Raw genomic sequence first — 18,426 nt, 5'->3', positions numbered from 1 at the left:
CGACAAAAGGAAAGATAGAAACTTTCCTTCTTTAAATGTAGTTGTAGTCTTCCCTAGAATGACTACTGATGGTTAAAAACTTCCTTAAAAGAAATAATTCTCCTCAGTAAAGCAGCAAAGAAGACCCTGAAGAAACAACACGAGATATAGCAGCGAGAAGACAAGAGGAAGTGGATATTAATTATTTTGAACTATTATAGAGCTGCCATAAAGACTCTCCGCCCGATATCTGGTGAGACTAAAATAATACGAATATTTAAAGTAAAAGATAAAGAAGATGTTGGGGGGGGGAAATCTAGTGTAAGCTTGAAGAGAGTGGAGAAGGAACGGCAGGCTGCTATGGGATTGGCTATAAAAACGCTGGGAGAAAAAGTTGCAGAGGGTCACAAAGCATTGATACAATCTATTTGGGAAATGAACAAAAGCCTAATTATAAGCATTAAGGACATATTTAAAACAGAAGTGGAATTGAGAGATGAGGAGCAAGCAACTAGGCAGACAATTCAAGGAGAGGACCAGGTAGCAGAAATCGAATACAGAACAGCAGGATGCAAGCAACAAAAATGCGAAGGGCAAGGAGAAGTGGAGCAGTATTTGCAAGAAGAAATGAATGAAGATCTACTAGGATCTCTAAAGAATCAAGTGCAAGAATCAGCAACAAGCATGAAAAATAGAACCATCTCCAGTTATTTCAAGCAGAAGAAGCTACCAAGTGATAGAAGAATTCAAGTGAAGAAGAAAGCCTGGAAAAGCAACATGAATACAAGAATCAAGTTACAAGTGGGAATTACTTAAAAGACTAAGGCCATAGATTAAAGTTTGAAGAGTCTATTTTTTATTTTTCAGAATTGGGATGTATGATGTTTGTAAGGTTAAAAGTTAAATGAAAATTAGTAAATTAAGACAAATGGAATAAGTGGGAAATGTAATGTATAGCTAATTAGGTAAATTGACATTAAGTAAATTTATACATAAAATTGTAGATGGAACTAAGTGAAAGGTCAAATTATTAATTTTAAACTAAAGGGTTATATTAGAGAATAAATTAAAGGACTGGGAAAATATTAAGGCAAATCTAGGTTAAAAAATGGGAACTATAAATGGAATGTTTCGAAGAAATTTATAGGTGTAAAAAGTTATCAGTGGGAGTTATTTAAAAGACTTAGGCCATAGTTTAAAGCTAGAAGAGGTTTTTTTCTATTTTTAGAATTGGGATGTATGATGTAAATGCAATGTTAAAAGTTAAATGATGAAATTAGCAAATTAAGACAAATGGAATAATTGCGAAATGTAATGTATAGTTTATGCAAATTGATACTAAGTAAATTTATACACAAAATTGTAGAAGGAATTAAGTGAAAGCTTAAATTGTTAATTTTAATTTAAAGTGCTATATAAGAGAATAAATTAAAGGACTGGGAAAATATCAAGGTAAATGTATGTAAAAAAAAAGGGAACTACAAACGGAATGGTTTGAAGAAATTTATATGTGTAAAAGAAATATGTTCTGATGGCTTTTTGATAGTTTATTAATAGCTACAGAATTGTATTAAGAAACGGTAAGTTAGGATTTTACCTCTAGCTATTAGGGACAAATGAAAAGTAATATAGAACAAATGATAAGAAATTATGGGGCCGTAGTGCTGTCGGGAGTCTGCACAGAAAAGGGGGGAGGGGGAGCGGGTGGGATGCATCTACGGATATAGAGGGGAATGTATCTGTAAGATATGAATGAACTGTATGTCAACCCATCCAATAAAAATTGCTTAAAAATAAAAAGAAATAATTCTCCTCAGCCTCAAGGATGAGGTGAGGAAAAGCAGAGAACAGCAATGGAGATCCTCTCTCTGCAGCAGCAAAAAGAGAACTGAGGGAATAGCGCCCCTTCTCCTGATCATGTGATGTTTTTGGCAGAAAAGCATCAAAGGGAAGAGGGGTGCTCCTGGTCTTCTAGAAAGCTTTGGACATCTCCATGGCTGGCCTTTGCATGCGCAGTCCCAATGTGGGACTGCAAAGAAGCCTCAATGATGAACCTTAAATTAAGTTCTTACAGAATGAAATTACCAGCCCTGCTTCTCATCAATTACACTCTTTTACACCTTTAAAATGAGCGAGGAATGGAGCCATTATCATCCTGCTCATTTCTACTGCCATATGTCACAATCTGTCATCAAGGGAAAGGAAAGCAAGAAATACATATGACTATAGTTACTTAAAAAGCAAGCTATGCTGGGTGAGCCACCACCCAGTGTGCAGTCAGTATCAAAGAAACCACATCTCTGGATGTCACTTCTCACTTTTGGAAGACCAGGAGAAGCAGAATGGGACAAAATAGGTAAATGATAAAGTAACTAACTTCTTCTTCATTAGGGGCCTATGATTTCAGGCATGCTTCTTATAGGCCTTCTCAATCAAACAGTATTGAACTGAGGACACCCTAATGAAATGTATATCTGATTCATTCTGGAAAGACGTAATTCATGGCCACAGGCAGGATAGCTCCATCAGTCTGATATTTTTAAAAACTACTCCTCAGCATCATAAAGTAGATGGTGCCTGTTTTCTGAAAACCCTCTCAATGCCCTTCAGATGCCTTCATTGCCAAGACCACTTGATAACGTCAACTGTAAGTTTTGAACGTAAGCCATATTCCTAACATTAAAAAGTCAAGAATAGAAAAAACAAACTCAGATGGAGGTGGCTACACTCATCCACCATGCTTGTTGCGCTCAAAAAGAAAGTATGAAGTACTGTATCGGTCACTTGACTTCTGATTGGGCATAAAAAAAGACAGCTCTGGGAAGAATGCTGGTACCTCCTCACTCTGTCAAAATGTTCAAGAAGCTTCTGCTATGTCATTTGCCCAACAAGTGCAACCCCATATATGGAACTGCACAAAGACTATAAAGCATGTTTACTTACCTGGGGAGAAAGAAATTGGGGAGGCACTTGTGCCCGGATATTGGGGGAAGGATTTAGTGGCTGCACTGGTGGGTGCATTCCTCTCGATTGTGCTGTGCTGCTTCCAAACAGACCTTGATTGCCCCCCTATAAAGGTCAACCAAATGATTAGCACAATTGTTTCAAAACTTAGGTGAAAATAATATTCCAATTCAACCATCATACCACTTCTATCAGTTTTGTTTTCATATCATGCACATTTAAAGATCAGAGAAAAAGATCCAGAGAAAAGCCCGAGAACATTTTCATACTTGGCCTTCATGTCAACTTATCTTAAATGCTGACTGCTAGAAATGACAGTATTTCTTATTAATTTCAGAAATGAATGAATGAAAGTATTTCATACTTTTACATAAACATTTTTCCAACTCAAATTATTCAGAAGGCTTTAAAAACATGCTTATTACATTTAACCAATTCCTTTAAAATAACCATGTGGGGGTATTTTTCTTAATGAGCATAATTTCTACAAGCCCCCCAAAGCCAAGATTACCTTTAATGTTATAGTGCTTTGTTTCTTATTATTAATTGCAATGTATTTTACCAATTTAATTAGGTTTAAGGTTTTTAGTGCCAAATTTAGAATATTGTGAAAAATAGGATTTTTTGCTGAATATTCCAGCAAGTAGATTTACAAATCCCTTGAGACTGCTACAAACTGTTAGTAGGAGGTCAAAGTAACAAATACAAATAATAAATTGAATGACTAGAAGGAAAAAGAGGAACTGATGGGCTTCTGAATTTAAAACTTGTAGGCTGATTTATTTTAGTACATTTCCATGAATAAAACCTCTTTTAATTAAAAAGGGGTGAAAACTAGCTGACCAAGGTTTAAGTCCAGGGTTCAGCTAAGAAGTATTATATCCAAGAAGCGACCTCCTTACTTGTCTAGCAGCGAAGTTTTGGGGGTTGAGCCCTGAGCCGATTGCCCCAAGGCAGACGTTGGGTAGTGTGGAACCAGAGGGAGATAGCTTGTAGTTGGGAGAAGGGGAGAAGGGAGAGCAGGGAGCCTCATCCCCAAGGCACCCATCTTGATTGGAGAAAGGCAAAGTCAGCTGAAGCAGCAGTTAGCCAATCAGCAGGAGTTGGTTAGTGAAGCAACAGAATGCAAACAGAGAAAGAGTGACTATGAGTGACCAATAATATGCAAAATTAGTATGTACTTTTAATTGGTAAAAGGATAAACTCTGACACGCTCCACTACTTACATTTGGAAATATGGACTGATAGCAGACAGCCAAACAGCCAACACATCCATTAAAAAAACCCAGAAAACCTCTCCTGTAGTTAATACTAGCTTACTTAAAGGAAGCAAAAATCTTCACTGAAAGATATAAGAAAGTTTTCTTATGCACAGACTCTTCATGAGACCTATCATTGTGTGATATCAGTAACTGGTAAATAGATCACATTGAGCCAAATGAAGAAAAAATCCTTCTTCTAAGCACTTCCACTGACTGGTAATGGCACTTGGGTGGTTTTTTTTTTGCTTTGACAATTGCAAGATTTTGGCTTTGGCCTTCTATCTATTACATTACACAAGCAGGCATGTACATCTCTGATCCAAAGCAAGAGAACTGACATCCTTGCATTGTGTCACTAAAGGCTCTTTGGAAACAAAACACAAAGAATATTACCGCACACAAACTGTGGTCATTTTCTTAGCATTTACAACATCTATGTCTTTGTCATGTACTGGGCTGCAGAGGTAATGTGGAATACTGGTAGTCTAGGTGTATGTTCAGGCATTGTTAAGGCTTGCTAGGACAGATGTTTTTTTTTCCTTTCCATTTAAAAGGGGGGGGAAAGAAAGTACTTTCTGGCCACTGCAGAAACAAAGAATCAGTTTGGATGAAATGCTGTAACTTTCATCTTGAGACTGACAATGACTACTTGGAACAATAGGATTCTCTACTGCTTAGGTAAGAATCAAGACCAATTTAAGACAGTTTAAGCTGCTTTATAGACTAGTGTTTCTTTCACAGAAGTGCTCTCTTTCCACAGAAGAAAAGCCCAGATATATGAAACTGCCCTTAGTATTTTCCCTTTGAACCCTAACTCTTGGGGATTCTATGAAGAACACAAGTAGGAATGAAGCAAAATATCTTGATAAGCATTCTGTTTTAGCCCTTGCCACAATTGACTTTTGTCTGGGTCCTCTAAAAAATAACACATATTGAAAGAACTCAGTGTGATCAACAAGGTGCTTAAAGGTGGCTCTGTCCTCCAAGACAGCAGTTAGATGTTCAAAAGAGCCATTATGCCAACAGTCATGGAATCAGCCAAGTAGAAGAGACTCCAAATATAATCAGGTTATGAATGTATTCTCAGATCTTGTTAGATGTGCACCTGATGCATAATATTTTGAATTTAGCTACATCAGGTTGATTATGCTTCTCTAACTGCATGAGAGAGCTACTGGCAAAAAATTATTTGCGGAGACTACAGACCCATTAAATACATAGCCAAAGAGACAGAACTTCCTTTGCCTGTATTTAGTTATTTAAACAGGGAGATGGCTGATTATAAGTTGCATTCCATTGAGAAGACAGTTCCTCTAATGTCCAATACAACTAATGCATCTGTTTTCATCACCTTGAAAAGGGGAAATCTAAGGTTTTTGAAGTTATTTCTCCTTGTAATAATGAAAGACCTACTTTTTGCTTCAGCAGTAATATCTGGGAGGCCACAACAACCTAACAGACATGCATCGGTGATAGCGGCAATTTTGGCAGTTCTGTCAACAGCAACTACAACTGGGACTATGACACAGTCTATGCATTGATCCCAAAGATTCACTGATTGTAGGCATAAAGTCTTATGAATCATGTCTTTTTCATGTAGTATTTGGAGAAGATGTTGTCCATTACTCTCAGCATTGTTTACCCATGCTAAGTTGGTAGAAATGAAGCTACTGCTCTAAAAGCAGTGGTCATGTTTAGAGAACTGAAATGGGCCCTTAGCTCTATAAAGGAATATTCTGCTGTAATAGAAGAAACTCTGTGCTGTTAACTGGCAGTGGGGGCTTGTTGAACCTATTGTATTATATGTGATGTTTGGAATAACTGTAGATTTATTGTTGGAGATACTGATTTAGAATTACATACAACGTAGTCTAGGGAAGATTCTGAGGCATGAGCTGCATCACTGGATGGTTCAAAACCATCTTGCAAAACATTTTCTAAAATCCAATGAAGAAAGCTTCTTCTGATGAAACGACTGAAGTATCTTTGAAGAATGCTTCTTGTGATGGAACAAATGAAGCACCTTTGAAAATGGAAAGAACAGAGGTAATGCAGCTGGCTGTGTCAGTATTGTCTCACCTTTTCAAAGTAAGGCCCACTATCTGGTGTTCCCATGTCTTTGGAATTAGGAGGACGAAAACCAGACCGGCCCTTTCTCATTATGTCATTAAAATCCCCGAGATTCATGCCTCGTTTGTCCACATCAAATTTCTTATCCTGGAGGCCACCTGAATGGAAAAAGGAGAAATTGCTCATGGTTATGTTAATAGCTGGAAAATTACTAAATCTAAGTATTTTTTCATTTATAACCATATACACAATCGTACATATTCCCTCCCAACAGTCCAGGATTTCAGACAGCATGTGTTTGTATACTAGCATATATTTCTATAATTACTAGCATAAGTTGCTATAATTTTACTGAGATTTAACAATGCTCACTAAACAGGGAGAGCCTTACCAGAGTTAATTACAGCTTCTGAGGTAAAACTACTATATTATCATACAGGAACTTAATACAGACAGTCTGTTAATCAGTATGAACACACAAGTCCAAACTATACATTACATTGGGGAAGGTGGAGTTAATCATTTCCCCCACCTCTGCACTGCTTTCCCACCTGAACACAAACATCCCAAATTGCTATTAATTACTGTAGGGAAGCAAGACTGTCACCTTCTCTTTGTCCATCTGTTCTTCTAGTGAGGCTAACAACAGCTTAGGAAGGAGGACACGTATGTGATAGCAGTGTTGATTGGGATACAGCACACAGGGAAGGAAGACAACTTCGCCTTCCCTTGTACTACAGCCTTGATCTCCATCACCCCTCTCTCCCACTTTTAAAGGCTCAAATATATCTTGAAAAATCTAATAATGGATTCTCAACATATAAAACACAGTTTGGCTCTCAATCACCAGTATGTCCGTGACATCTCAACTCAGACCATCATTTTTTTCCTTCACACATACCACACCATTATAATGCTCAAGTATAGTTTAAAAAGCCATGCATATCTTCTTCATAAACTACATCCTACTTTGTCCTTGCCATGTTCATTCCTAATAGAGGTGGACCCGAACCTGGAAAAAAACGAACTGTGTGGTTCATAGTTTGTCCAGTTTCACAAACCATGAACCACAAACATTCACAAATTTGCTCCAGTTCACAAACCAGTTCGTGGTTCATGGGGTTTAAATACCCCTTCCCTTACCCCTGCTGCTTCGAAGCAGCAAGGAAAAGGGCATTTCACCTCTGACCTGCTTAGATCAGCTGCTTGTCAGGGAGATCCCCAACAAGCAGCTGATCAGGGGGTTTAAATGCCCCATTCCGTGCTGCTTCACAGCAGCACAGAAAGGGGCACTGTCTTGCATCAGCTGCTTGTCAGGGAGATCGCTGACAAGCAGCTGATTCGGGGTTTAAATGCCCCTTTCTGTGCTGCTTTGCAGCAACGGGGGGGAAAGGGGCATTTCACCCCCCACCGGCTTGGAACAGCTGCTTGTCAGGGAGATCTCTGACAAGCAGATGATCCGGCGTTCAAATTCCCCTTTCTGTGCTGCTTCACAGCGGCACTGAAAGGGGCATTTCACCCCCGCAGTCTTGGATCAGCTGCTTGTCAGGGACCTCCCTGATAAGGAGCTGATCGGGGGTTTAAATGCCCCCTTCCTTGCCGCTTCACAGCAGCACAGAAAGGGGTATTGGGCTTTTTCACGAACCAAATGAACTGGCAGACCAATTCGTGGAAGTTCGTGGAAAACAGGCTTCCACGAACCTCTGGTTCGCAAAGCATGAACTAGCCCAGTTCGTTACGAACTTTAGTTCGTCTTGCAGTTCGTGCCCATCTCTAATTCCTAACATGTATATTCTACTCTTCCTTTTAGGATTGTGTATGGAGTCATCCTTGTCCCCAACACACACAACAACCCTATGGGATTCACTTGGCTAAAAGAGATTGGACCAAGGTCTATGTAGTCTTCTTTATGGCCCAAGTAAGGTTACAGACTCAGAAATTCTTTAATCAAGTCCAACACAGTAATCATTACATCACACTGGCTTTCAAAAGTATCTCAGATACATACCTACAGATAAGTCCATCTTATTGCCTGGAGTGTCCTCAGTTTGATTCTGAAAGGGGGGGAAAAGGACACTAATGCTTCACAAAGTAGCATGAGAACATTATGCAAGAAAACATTGTTTAGCACAAATTTCAGAATGGGAAAAACATGCTTCTTGTGAGAACACAGAATCAGTTTAATAGATCTACAAATGTAGATCTGAATGAACTTTGAACATAGCTTATTGTGATGTTCATATTGTTTCAAAAACTACAACCCCCAGACATACATGAACCCATGATTGTGTGTGTGAGTGAGAGAGAGAGAGAGAGAGAGAGAGAGAGAGAGAGAGAGAGAGAGAGAGAGAGAGAGAGAGAGACTGAACAGCTGCTCTGGGAAATTAACCTCTATCCTTATGTGATGGTCAAGGGATTATATTCTGAGAAGAGCAGCCAGACTGTTACCTCATCCTCAAGATGCATCAGTCATCTAGTCTTAAAATGTGCTGCCAAGTAATTCTTCTGTAGGTAATTTGGGACAGTATGTTCCTATAACTTTGGAAAGGCGCAACTTTGGAAAATGTGAGTGTTTGGGTTCAAATCCATGTACCACTTACTTTCAAACTGACCCTCAGCTATTACCATAAGTATGATTGAAGTACCACTATATCTCTACTTCCCTATCTTAAAATATGGATACAAATATTCTGCTGGATATCAATGAGTTTCCCAAATGCTTGAATAAAATTAAACATGGAGACTTCATCTGCTCTCCTCAGACTCAGTCTGTGCCAAGTACTGTCAGCTGTATGTATAGTGGCTCCAACAATGATACCACACTAGTTCCCCTATTATGGTATTTCACAAGAAAAGGAATTCTAAAACTCTCCATGTCAAAACAGCACATATTACCAGGATCATGCACTGTTTTAAATTTGGTTACAAATACAGAACTGAAAATAGCAAACCATAATTTTGAACTTTTGCACACATTACTTATTCACAAGTTAAGTAAGCTAACTTAAATTCTTTCACAGATCAGTCTTGTAAGTAAATCAACAGAAGATTATCAGCAATGCTAGCCTCTTGCACCACATTAGTGGCTTGAAATATAAACCCTATTCACTTCCAATTTAAAGAAGTTGCTCTGCTGGTTATCCATAGGAAATTTATACTCACTAAAATCAGACAACTGTTTAGAAGCCTGCTAAATATCAGAATTCAGTTTAGAAACATCTGAATTATAACATTTTAAAAGACTCACCAGCAATCCCATATTGGAAATCTGATCAGATAAAGCGTTCATCCATGAATCATTACTGCCTCCTTTTAATGAACACTAAAAGCAAAGAGAGGATTGATCAGTTTTTCACTGTATCCTTGGGGCAGAAGTTCAACAAAAATAGCATAGTGATTAAAAATAAGATGTTTATGCTTGTTTTCATGTTTAACACAATAATTAGACAGCCATGTTTGGTTTTTGTCTATACCTCATATTCTCTTTCATCTCATAATGTAGCATTAAGGGCACAAAGGGCAGAAACTAAAGTTAAATTCCATAGAGGGAGTTTCCTCGAGGGGTATTCCATATGCCTTTAAGGAACTGTTTAGTGGTGGGAGAAAACAGTCCTGCCATCCATCCACTAATGAAAGGCCAATATTGCTGCTAGGTGAACCTTAAGAGAGGAGATGGATAGCCCCTTCCCTCTGTAGCGACAACAAGTAATCCAGGATAAGGGTCAACAGGTAGGAAAAGGAGAAACCTGTTTGGGTTTTAATCATGCAGTGAAACATGTCCTTTTTTCGCCATAAAAAGTACATGTAGAGGGTTTTCTTGTGTTAAGAATAACATGAGTTACTTCTCTAGAGAAGGTAGATGAGGAGGGTTTAGCAACCATGTCGTGAATTTCAATGTGGTTACATTGAAATGCCATACTTGGTCTAGATGTAGGAGGTCTGGAACTACTTGTAGATGGTAGTACCGGCCCTGGGCCCTGGTCCAAAGGGTGAAAAACCACTCTTGACAGGGCCAAAAAGGGACGACTAATATGCATTGAGTCTAGAACCTTTATTTATTTTTATTGCATTTTTATTCTGCTTTCCCTGAGAACCAGGCTTAGAGCACAACACAGAAAAAGATATAAAACAGGTAGCGTAACAATTCAGTAAAACACTGAGGCATTCTTATTACACAATCCCTCTATATACAAGAACCCCACGGGGGCAAGCAGCAAGCTGTTTGATGTTCAGCAGACCAGGGGGGATCATATCCCCTCTGGAGGGAGGCCAATTGAAGGGGGGGGGGACGCTCGCCTCAACCACCATATACCTGTTGGAACAACCCCGTCTTGCAGGTCTGGCGGAAAGATAGTAAATCCCGCTAGGTCCAAGTCTTTACAGACAGAGAGTTGCATCAGGTTGGTGCCAGGGCCAAAAAGGGCCACCAGCAGATGGTGATCTGCTGAACAAAGCAGAACAGGGGCCTGAACTGGCAGAAGGAAAAATAACACTGATAACTCTGAAAAATGTAAATGGTAACCATGTTTAACTATTGATAAGATCCAAGAATCATTAGTAATGGTATCTCAACTGGAAGCAAACGGAGACCATCTTTCCAAGAATGAGACAGACTGTCTGGCTGTCAGTCAGAAGAGCAACTTTTGCCCCTGGTGTGTGGGTTTAGGTGACCTTAGGCCAGGACAACCTCTTTGAGGTCTGGCACTGAGATGGAGGAAAGGACCTCTGGGCATATGGTTGGTGGTAAGGATACCTCGTAGAACAATGATGGTAAGGTTGCTGTCCCTGGTGTTTGGGCTTATATGGCTTCTGGTGAGGCTGCACAATGATGCCTAAAGACTTCGTGGTCTGATGATTCTTTTTCATTTGCTGGAGGGAATCGTCCATTCTTTCAGAAAACAGCACTGTACCCTCAAAGAGAAAATGCTCACACTTATTTCTCTTCTCTTGAGGGAGACCAGTTGAACAGAGCCAAGCATGGCATTTCAGCACGATGGCAGATGCCACTGATCTGGCAGAACAGTCAGCAGCATGTTTCTCAGCTGTCATTTTTTGTTTTGCCAGTTTCATCGCTTCTCCTTGCAGGACTTTGACAAGGGCTTGCCAGGAAGTCCTGGGTGTAATTGGACAGCCACTTCCACAGAAATAAATAGCAGGATCCCAAAATCAGCACTCTTGAAGTTAAGGGCCGCAAATGAATAACCTTTGAGACCAATGGTGTCTAGCTTCTTACTCTCTCTATCAGCAGGGGCCTGAACTTCCTCTGCCACCAGAGAAGATGGTCTAGGGTGACTGAAAAGGAACAAACAATCCTGCTGTTTAAGCTTGTAATAATTTTCAATCTTGTGGGAGGTCACAGGGATAGAAACTGGCTTCTCCCATATGACATGAGCAGCATCTAAGAGGTCCTCAATAGCTGGGAAGGCCACTGATGGAGGTGTAATACCTTACTTTTAGTCTTGGGGATAGAAACTGACACATCGAGCTCCAATACCCTAGCCATTTGTAGCATCTGTTCAGAGAAAAGGTCGTAATCCTCCTTTGGAGAAGAGGATGCTGTCTTGCACCCAGTGCTTCCTCTGGTGAAGGGTCAAAGGCAGAGACTGCAGCCAGGTTATGAAGGCCTGCCAATCTGCCCTAGCAGTGGGCAAAGGAGCCAGTGGCCAAGGTGACAGATAGGAGGTCTGTGGAATAGGAGCAGGTTGTGATGGCCATACTGTAGGGCCCTGAAAAATCAGTTGGAACCGATGTCGGATCTGTGGTAAAAACTGAGGTGTGCGTGTGTGTCGAAGGTGGTAACTTTACTTCCTCTTCCTCAATGGCTGCTGCTGTGGGAACCAGAGAGCAACCATGAGCACCGCATGTCATTTAAAACAGTAAACACATTAAATGTTTAGTGTTCAATTTGGACTTTTTGGGTGGCGATTTGGACACAGCACTTTCTGGACGGGTTGGAACTGGTAAACACTTTTTCTTGTGTTCCAAAATACCAGAACAAGGATGGCCCGATGAGGCATCACAGGGTACACACAGAGGATCTGAAGACCTAGACAGAACTGGTGAACAACCTCTGGTCGGATCCGGTGTTCTGGCCCCTGGAATCGATGATGGTGGTTCAGATTGGGGCGCTGGCTCTTTTGTGGCAGATTTCTTTGCTGACAGGCTGTCAGAGCCTGAAAGCACCTTCTCCCAAAGCGCTGCCTTTAAACGAGAGACCTGATCACTCGTAAATAAAATGCTAGCAGTGCTGGCAGCTAGAGACAATGTGAGATTGCCCAGACGGAGCATACAGAGTGAGGCATCTTGGTTTTATACTGAGAACACTTTGTGAATAATACTTTCAGAGACATATTGTGCAAAATGAACAGTAAGACAGACAGAGCAAAGGAAGAACCTCTGTCAACAGTGGTGAAAGAAGAACTGAAGGAAACAGAGGTGCTCTGCCTCACAAATCATGCAGCACCCCCTTACAGATTTAAAGAGCTAAAGAAATCTCTCCATGGCTGGCCTGCATGTGCACTGTCCCTATGTGAGACAACACAGAAGAAAAATGATGAACCAGTTATCACACACACACACACACACACACACACACACCTTGCCATTCTGCATAATTAACAGTGCAATCCTAAAACAGCTATTTCCTTCTAAGTGTATTGAAACTGATGGATCTAGAAGGATGTAACTCTACTTAGGACTATGCTTTAGGATTCTATATTGTATGTAATTGTGATGGGTTTTCTGCGCTCACTGATCTATTTAAAATTCTATCACCTAAGCATCAGACATCTTACCTTAATTTGTGGTTTCTTTCCTCCTTGTCCCCAGCTTGTTGAATTATGGGAGGAACTGCTTCCCTGAGAGCCTGCTGTGTTCCAGACTCCTCCCTCCTCTTCCTCTTCCCAACTGGAATGCCGTGTTCCAGATACTGGCCCATCATTATCCCCCCAGCCATCTTGAGATGGTTTCGAACCTTTGAAAGGAACGAAAATATTAGCAAAAGAAAGCCACAAAGACTACAGTTTGCAACAATATATGGCAACAATCCTTGGGTTACATGTTGCCTGATTCTATGGATACTTGCTTGGAAGCAAATCCCTCTTCTGATCCGCGAGGCTTATTCCCTAGTAAATATGGATAAGACTACAACCTTAACCTGTTTTCATTCCACATTAAGAATAGCAAAAATGCCCACCAATGCTTATGCTCAATTATATAATTCTAACAAAACACTATTTCACAGAACTACCTAAGCAGAATGAAATGCTCACAGATGTAAAAAGCCCCAGTGAACAGCCCTCATTTCTTAGTTCAACATCCTTTAATTGACAAAACTGTATTTTACTGACTCTGTGAGTTTTGTTCTAATTAGTCAACAGGGCCACCTGATTTTAACTACTTTGAGGAAGAGCACATTAAGCTGTTCAAGGAGATAGTTTGAGAATTTAAAGAAGAAGATGGTTGAGTATCACCCAGAGAAACTGGACTTTAAGAAACTATAACATCAATCATTAGGTAATATCACCCAATTTAGTCTTTTGATTCTATACTTAACATGTGTTCTTAAACTAATACCCAGTTTGCTAACTCAAGCACTGCAACACGCTATGCAGAGTTTTTACCCCTTAACTAACCAGGGTACCACTGACTTCAGTGGGCTTAGAAAGGTATAATGCACTGTAAAGTGGTTGACTGAATCTGGGAATTAGAACCTAGAACAGTGAGCCACCGAGCTCCCATTCCCCTTGGCCCAGGTGACTGAGGCTCAGCTAATCCGCCTGTATACTGAGGGCCCCCCAAAAGTATCCTGCCTTTGATGAGATCATACTGGTTTCTGCCCATGTCATCTGCACTGTCTGCCTCTTGTTGCAGCCTGAAGGACCGGATACCTTCTTGCAGTATTGCCTATCCTGACACAGCTGTTGAAATGGCAAATCCAATTCCTGAAGAAGCTGAGTGCCAGATAAATAGCCCTTGGTTCCAAGAAAATGTTGCTGAAGAGGCTCTCTGACTGGGACCAAGATCTCTGGATGTGCCTGATGGACCACTGAACCCTCCATCCATCCAGTCAGGCAGGCACTGGTGTTGATTTGGATATCTACAGTTACTGGAATAGGCTTGACTAACAAAAGATGGATTTCTCTTGTCCACCATGAACAGTTCTGTTTCAATTTTCTGCTTATAAGTATCCTTAGGGGTCACTTCATTGTGATTTGTTTTTTATGAGAAAGAAACACTCAGTGAAATAATCGTGACATACCCTCAGCCATGGCTCTGAGTCAATAGCAGAAATCATGCAGCCCTCTAAGCTAAAAATATCAGTTTGGCTGAGTGCACCCAAAAATATATAGATGATATGGGTTTCAGGAATATATAAAAAAAAATGTGGTGTATCTGAAATCTGAGTAAGATTATCTAATCCAGTCAGAGAACCCAAATTTATCTGCCCACTAAAGATCTCCCAAGTTTCAGGAAGATTGTACCCAGGGGTCCAATTCTATAGGCCCCTGAACAAGGTACCCCCAAGCCACTCCCCACTGTTTCCAAGGGGTGGAACATTTCCACAGCTCTTCAAGCAAAGGCAAGCCCTGGTCAAAAGGCAGTCCCAGATGCATGTACCACTTCCAATGCAAGCTAAACAACAAAGCCCAACAGAACTACAGTGAAGAAAGGGAACCAATGTCAAACCAAAGAATCTCAATGTCAAACTAGAGAATCCTAAACTGAAGCGATGGGGGGGGGCCTTGCTAGAGCCAAAGAGCAGTGGTGGAGAGGCAGGTTGGGAATCCACTCTGTACTTCTTTGGCCTCACTCAGCCCTCCTGCCATGGTGCAAAGTTTGCCTCCATTTTGTGCTGCTGTCCTCTAGCTTTGCTGCAGCTCTACTGGCTGCCAGCTTTTTTCCCCACGAGGTACAGCTGGATAATCCAGCCCATCATAGTTCAGATCTGATCTGGAGTTCTTCAATGCGATTCAGCTATTTTGCCTGTTCACGAATTCTGGCTTGTACAACCCTAGTGCTGACTGGACCTGCTTGACCACTTGCACAATCTTTTATCCCTTCTCAGGTGGTGGGAAGAACACGCTTTAGGTGGAATCTGTGATTGCCTCCAGGTGAAGAGCATACTGTGAGGGAATCATGTGAACCTTCTGGTGGTTGATGAGGAAGCCATGCTCCTCTAGGCAGTGAATGGTCACACTGAAGTCTTGGGAGGTCTTGGTTGATCATATCAGAAGATCATCCAGGTAGGGATGAAAATGAATTCCCTTTATACAGAGACTTGCAAACATAGCCATCATGAGCTTGGTAAATATGTGAGAGGTGAAACCAGACAAAAAGGCAAAGCCCTGAACTACCAGTGTTGACCCACCATAAAAGGAACACTGTCATGTGTCAGCCAGGGCTGAGTGATAGTGAGGACACCTCAGGGGAAGCGGAGCTCCATGCAGCCAGCCTTGAACTGCCAGAAGCTAAGGACTCCTCAGGAGAAGGGGAGTTAACAGAAGCTGACCAGGGAATGCCTGCTGATCAGCCAGCACCACCAACAGCTGAGGCACGGCCTACACCCTCTAGCTCTGATCCGGCAGGTGAAACCCAGTTAGCTGACCTCAGCCTTCCAGCTTCACCTCCCCCTTAGAGCGCGTAGACAGAAGCTGAGAACTGAACTGCAGACAAGGAGGCGAAGTGCATGCCTCTTGGGCCGGTGCCAGCTGCTTTCTGATAGTGATGAGAAGGAGTAGTTGCAGGATCCTTTCCCCAGTAATGGGCTGCATGCATGGCTCTTAGCCCTGAGGCTTTAAAACCAGATGAGAGAAGCTGCTGGGTGTGGAAGCAATGCATGAGTTTCCTGCTCCTGCTGTGATCACCCCCTAGAACCTTGCCTTGTGCTCTTGTAGCTTTTGGACCATGCCCTGAACCTTACCGGCACTGACCTATGGACCCCTGACTTGGCTTTTGGACTCGGCTCTTGGACTCTGGCTTTCAGACTTTGGGCTTAGGGACTCGTGCACTGACCTTGGACTGGACTGTGACAATCCTGCTTGGGCTGGCCACGCCCACGACAAACACAAAGGAAGAAACAACCTAAGAGCCCGAAAAGGCACGAAAAAGAACTGAAAATGGTGGGGACTCCCTCTCCACTGCAGACAGAAGGAACCATTTACCTCCTGCCTCCAGAGATTGTGCGTAGGACAGCACTCAATCATCAGAGTTCTCCTCCCTTCAAGTGAAAACAATGTTTTTACTCTTAAAAAAAATGAACCAACTCAGTAAGAGATCTGTACAAATCAAAAGCTCCCATACTGCTTTTTGAGCACCAATCCTAAGAACTGTTTTGTTTTAATTGAACCTGTAAACTTTTCCCATACGTTGTCGATAAGGTTTTACCACTCTTGTATACCCCCATGTTAAAATGTATGCCATTTTACAAAAGCTACACAAGGAAATCACAAAATATATAGAAGATCTTAACCAAAGCTATGTGGGATTGTTACAGAAATGGAACCTGATGGGTACTCACTAGGTTTTATGGCATTTGGTGCAGCAGAGGGTCCATTTCCCCAACCGGAAGAAGCCCCTGCATCATCTACTTCACCCCATCCAGGACTGGTTTCATTCGGTTCACCCCAAGCAGCGGTACCATTATCTGGAGCAGGAGGTGTGCTTTTGTTCCAGACTTGATACGGAAAGAGTTTTCATTATGCACAATTTATGAAGTGACGTTGATTTCTAACATTTAATATAGCATTTGGGGGGGGGGAGAATCCTTACTTCTTTTCATAATATTAACTCTCATCTGTTCTATTTCACACACTTCAGCATTTCTTCTGACACTGCTTGATTCTTAGCACTAGAAAGAAGCTCTCCACACTGCAGCAGAATACTATAGTATTAGTGGTGCAATATGGTTGTCATGTTCAAGACATGTTTTTCAGTTGATAATTAGCAGTTCAGTAAACTAAAGGACAAGAAAAGATTTGGGTGGATGTTTTTTTTTAAAAAAATGACTTTATAAGGGTCAAAACCCATGCTATGCCACAGGCATTACTATACTGTTACCTGGAATATGCAAGCAAAGCATGGGTGAGAAATACTGGTGGGAGTAACAGCAGGAGGAACAGTTTTTTAGGGGCAAAGTAGCTAAAAGGGGAAAGGGTTAAGCAGTTCTTCCCTTCTCTAAAGCCAAGTACCCCTCCGGAAAATGCTTAACAAGGAGAAATGGTTGCTGGAGCTTCATTACACAAGTCCTATCTAACAGTTTGCCCATAAAGGACTCTATATACAATGCTACTCCAAATTTTGTCAGAATAATCAGGAGGCAAAATCTCTAGAACCAAACTTTTCACTTCAAATGCCTGAGAAAAGCCAAAAACAACCCATAGCAAAACACATTAGCAATAATCTAATTTGGGTTTTTTCATATTTGGTCTTGGATATTAATAAAGGCAGACTGTTTTGACAAAATTGAATTATTACTGGCCTCTTGTCAGAGATGGTCACAAGCCAAAGGGCATATGCCTATGTATGGATCACACTGTTACTTTGAAAGATTGAAAGGGAGCTGAATTCAGTTCTCAAAAACAAGTGACCAAACTGTTAAAGCTGCTAGAACCGATCATTTGCAGGGCTCACACAATAAGGGAACAGAAGAAGACCCTGCTGATTTGCTAGCAGCAAGCTAGCAACAACTGAGTCCATCTAGGATGACTCCCCACCCCTTCTCTGCAGATATTTAACCAGGGCATGGTAGAGGCATGAGCCCTTGGGGAAGAGTCAAAGGGCTCTTAGCTTAGGGCCTGCAGCCTGGGAGCTGTATAAATCAGCTTTCCAGCCCTACACAAACCCAGATCTATTTTTTTTTCTAATTTGAAAACTTTTTCTCTAAGTAAGAGGCTTTGGGTTCCTATGGATCCCAAACGCTCAAATAAACTAACTGTTCACATAGTCCAGGGAGCTGGACGAAAGGAGACATCCATCCATTGAAAGTATGTGCACAGTTTCTGACCCAGCAAGCGATCCATATGCAGAAGTCTTTTTTCACACAAATTTTCCTTACTAGATATGAATGAATCTCAAACTGAAGGTGGCCAGTTTGTACATGCATCCCTTTTAGAGCAAATCTGCGCAAGTAGAATTCTATAGGTTGGGTTGA

The 18,426-nt window shown here is 41.3% G+C and overlaps 1 protein-coding gene across 2 annotated transcripts in view; it reads right to left on the bottom strand.

Moving 5' to 3' along the window:
* TNRC6B (trinucleotide repeat containing adaptor 6B) overlaps nt 1-18,426 on the bottom strand; it is a 161,516-nt gene that overhangs the window by 23,428 nt on the left and 119,662 nt on the right. For both annotated transcript variants that reach the window (XM_054989153.1, XM_054989154.1), the window contains 7 exons: nt 16,795-16,950; nt 13,070-13,248; nt 9,523-9,597; nt 8,284-8,329; nt 6,285-6,433; nt 3,846-4,016; nt 2,923-3,048 (listed from right to left, as the gene is read on the bottom strand). In XM_054989153.1, the coding sequence (XP_054845128.1) occupies nt 2,923-3,048; nt 3,846-4,016; nt 6,285-6,433; nt 8,284-8,329; nt 9,523-9,597; nt 13,070-13,248; nt 16,795-16,950 (902 nt within the window). The remainder of the gene's footprint in view (nt 1-2,922; nt 3,049-3,845; nt 4,017-6,284; nt 6,434-8,283; nt 8,330-9,522; nt 9,598-13,069; nt 13,249-16,794; nt 16,951-18,426) is intronic.

Source organism: Eublepharis macularius, chromosome 9 (assembly GCF_028583425.1).
Source record: "Eublepharis macularius isolate TG4126 chromosome 9, MPM_Emac_v1.0, whole genome shotgun sequence".
Classification (NCBI taxonomy): domain Eukaryota; kingdom Metazoa; phylum Chordata; class Lepidosauria; order Squamata; family Eublepharidae; genus Eublepharis; species Eublepharis macularius.
Note: the sequence above shows the minus strand (reverse complement) of the source record. Positions and strands in the feature narration are given on the sequence as shown.